Source organism: Procambarus clarkii, chromosome 59 (genome assembly GCF_040958095.1).
Source record: "Procambarus clarkii isolate CNS0578487 chromosome 59, FALCON_Pclarkii_2.0, whole genome shotgun sequence".
Taxonomy (NCBI): Eukaryota; Metazoa; Arthropoda; class Malacostraca; order Decapoda; family Cambaridae; genus Procambarus; species Procambarus clarkii.
In genome coordinates, this window is record NC_091208.1 from 19,846,021 (window position 1) to 19,849,641 (window position 3,621).

At 45.8% G+C, this 3,621-nt stretch overlaps 1 protein-coding gene across 1 annotated transcript; it reads right to left on the minus strand.

The window, feature by feature from the left end:
• Nucleotides 1-354: 354 nt before the first annotated feature.
• Nucleotides 355-2,897, minus strand: LOC138353742 (A-kinase anchor protein 5-like). Its single transcript, XM_069307134.1, has 3 exons — nucleotides 2,724-2,897; nucleotides 2,403-2,542; nucleotides 355-1,090 (listed from the first exon to the last, which is right to left on the minus strand). The coding sequence occupies exons 1-3, from the start codon at nucleotides 2,895-2,897 to the stop codon at nucleotides 355-357; spliced, it is 1,050 nt and encodes a 349-aa protein (XP_069163235.1).
• Nucleotides 2,898-3,621: the final 724 nt, after the last annotated feature.

The following is a 3,621-nucleotide window of genomic DNA, read 5'->3' on the forward strand; positions in this document are numbered from 1 at the left end:
AATGTATAGAGGGAAACATATGTATATACACATACAAATATGTATGTGTATATACATATACATACAAATATGTATATACACATACATATTTGTTAATTCCTTCGTGTGTGTAAGTCACGAAGGAATTAACACGTGATGAACAATGTGACAATATCAGACCATGAAGCAAGGATTAGGACAGGAAATTCCTTTATTAAATACGAAAGTACTTAAGGAATTCCCTGTCTTAATCTTTCCTTCGTGGTCTGACATTGTCAGACATATTTATGTACTATGTATTGATTTTATACAGTATTTCTGGCCATATTATTACATTACAGTTATTTATTTTTAGTTTATTACAGTTATTCCTGGCTAAGCACCGTCCTCCTGAGACACAGTACCACCGTCCTCCTGAGACACAGTACCACCGTCCTCCTGAGACACAGTACCACCGTCCTCCTGAGACACAGTACCACCGTCCTCCTGAGACACAGTACCACCGTCCTCCTGAGACACAGTACCACCGTCCTCCTGAGACACAGTACCACCGTCCTCCTGAGACACAGTACCACCGTCCTCCTGAGACACAGTACCACCGTCCTCCTGAGACACAGTACCACCGTCCTCCTGAGACACAGTACCACCGTCCTCCTGAGACACAGTACCACCGTCCTCCTGAGACACAGTACCACCGTCCTCCTGAGACACAGTACCACCGTCCTCCTGAGACACAGTACCACCGTCCTCCTGAGACACAGTACCACCGTCCTCCTGAGACACAGTACCACCGTCCTCCTGAGACACAGTACCACCGTCCTCCTGAGACACAGTACCACCGTCCTCCTGAGACACAGTACCACCGTCCTCCTGAGACACAGTACCACCGTCCTCCTGAGACACAGTACCACCGTCCTCCTGAGACACAGTACCACCGTCCTCCTGAGACACAGTACCACCGTCCTCCTGAGACACAGTACCACCGTCCTCCTGAGACACAGTACCACCGTCCTCCTGAGACACAGTACCACCGTCCTCCTGAGACACAGTACCACCGTCGCCACCTTCACCTGCCACTGTCAACCTTCCAGCACAGTTAGCAATGACGTCACTAAGGAAGGTCTGGCTACATTAAAATATCCAGCACATGGAACCCCGAACGTGCAGATCCGACTGCAGTCTCGGGCGTTCAGGTGGAGTCGCCCTGCAGCTCTGGAAGTACAGTAAACAACCAGTCTGGGACTACAGCACTTCATCTACACTTCCCCCTTCACCCTGTCTACAGTATCGTGTATCTGAAGGTGGTGAAGCTGCTACATTCAGGGAGACGCAGAGGACCGGTAAGTACAGGGTCGAAGTTCACTGGTTCGTGTCAACAGACTCAGAGACACTTGGCGCCTGGGGGGTAAGTAAACTACACTTCAGTTTCCGAAGGAGTTCTGAGAAGAGCTTCTATGGCAAACCAGAAACCCTAGAGCCCCCGCCATCACAGGCGCTGGAAGATATCTTTGATCTTTAAACTGAAAATTGCCATGTACACTCGTCTGAAGGTGAACATGTAACATTAAGATCATGGATTCATCACTCTGACAACGACGTTATAAAAGAATTGGAACTTTGATATCCAGCAATGATCCTGTCAGAACATTGAAAGTTATCTTTGATTCAGTCAAGTTATACCCAGTTTATAGAAGCACTCTTTGCATAGAAGAAATGTAATTTTACTGCCGTTACTCTCCAAGTTGGTAAATTCAGGAACGAAAAAATATCTTACAAGGATCTCAAGCTATAATTGTTTTGTGGAGTCGTTGTTTAAGGTGGCAGAATGATGCATCTATGACCACAAGGTCGTGCGCTCGCTTTCAGGTGAGTGATGATTGTTAGATTTCATTTACGATATTGTGTAAATTCATTTCCTTTCCAGGAAAACCAGACCAGAACAGCCCAATTCTTAATTATGGTGAGAAATTTCATTTTGGAGCACAGCGTTTCCTGAGCTATACTCGAGGCATCATGTTTCCCCTCACAGTTTAGGCATTTGGCCTTTTCCGGTTTGTTGACATTGATTTTCTCAGTTGTGCCTCATATTTTCGGCTTTGTATTCAGCGCTCTGGGTTCTGTGACACCTGGTCCTTTGGACTGTTCTCCCGAATGTACCTAAGGGCCATCATCATTTGAACTACAGCAATGTCTTGTCATTTACCTGTTTGGCGGATAGGCGGTTCAATGGATTTATAACCCTATGGGTGAAAAAGCATCTCCTGTTTTCTCTAAATACATATTAGCTTGCTGAGGTTGAAGCCGTTGCTACTTATATTATGGGCTCTGATTCTGTGACGTGTACCCTGGACACTGTGTGCCGGGGCCTCTTTTTTTTCAGGTATTCTGAAAACCCCCCTCGGCTTTGTGCTTTGGGGTCTCACTTAATTCGAGATGACTGCCTCTGGATTCCAATTTGTCTAGTCCGGTGGTCTAGTTTGACTGCTTTGGCCGCCTGGGTTGGCTTTCGTGCCTCTTCCACTGTATGAATTGTCCCCGTTTCTGCCAGAGAGTTACCTGGGGTCTGTATGAAAAATGAGGACTTATGTTCAACTTGGGTCTTTAACCTTACGTTGTCTTTTTCCGGTTGTCCCCTTGTTTTACGGGGACTCTCCGTATAAACATGTCCCCCATGTTTCTAGGCTGGGACAGGAGTTTCCCCGGTACTGGGAAAGGGTTTGCTTTCTCGCAGCAGATTTTCTCACTGATGCCCCCTTGGTGTGAGACTGTGTGATCACTTCCACCTTCCGTATTTGGGTGGTGCTCTTTGTCAGCCTTTCCCCGACACTCCTTGATACTGTTCGGATTCGGTGTTTGATTTTCTCGGTACTCTTCTGTCGGAAGGGGGTACATGAATGCTTTTCCTGATCATGTGGCATTCTTCCCAATTTCTCTAGGCATTCCTTCCTACAGCTTCCGTGAGGTTTATCTAGTCTGCTTCCATGTTGGGTTTTCAGTGTTTTTGCGGTTATTGAAAATAGCAAGACATGGGTTGAAGTTTAGGGGGTAAGGTAGGTTACATGGAGTTTATTAGGTAGTATTTAGTTTATCTCTTAAACTGGTTGAGAGAGGTACAGCCTTTGACATGAATGAGAAGGTCATTCCACATTCTGGGTCCCTTGATTTGTAGAGCATTTCTAGTTTGGTTAAGTCCCACTTTTGGACTTGAGTGCGCACTATCGCACTCATATAATTGGGCAGTCCATTTTGGTCAACGTGAAGGACATATCCTCGTACGCATGATGTACGGGTGTGTCACTCTTGCAGTAATTTATTTCCTAATATGCTTCCAATATTAGTAGCTACTATTTGAGCTGATGGATGCTCCCAACTCTTGCCATGCTTGTGGCACTTGAGTGGAGCCTTACCTCCGTCTGTTTTTCAAGAGTCAGTCCTGAAACTCCTGTACGTTTTCTGTGTTTGTATTGTGTTCTATATCAAGAAAACGTATAGCTTCGCAGGGGTGACTAACGCAGAACGGCCTACAGTAAAAGAGCTAAGGGAAGCCCCCAAACGAGGTCCGACACAAATAGAGCGACGAATGTAATAAAATAATAATTTGTGTTTGGAACCCAGTATTAGATGGAGTTTGATTGGGCAGTA

Coding starts and splice junctions, on each gene's coding strand:
- LOC138353742 (XM_069307134.1), bottom strand. CDS start 2,897: ATGCCACATGATCAGGAAAAGCATTCATGTACCCCCTTCCGACAGAAG. Junction 2,543..2,723: donor CTCACACCAAGGGGGCATCA/GTGAGAAAATCT, acceptor TTTTTCATACAG/ACCCCAGGTAACTCTCTGGC. Junction 1,091..2,402: donor AGGCAGTCATCTCGAATTAA/GTGAGACCCCAA, acceptor GACCTTCCTTAG/TGACGTCATTGCTAACTGTG.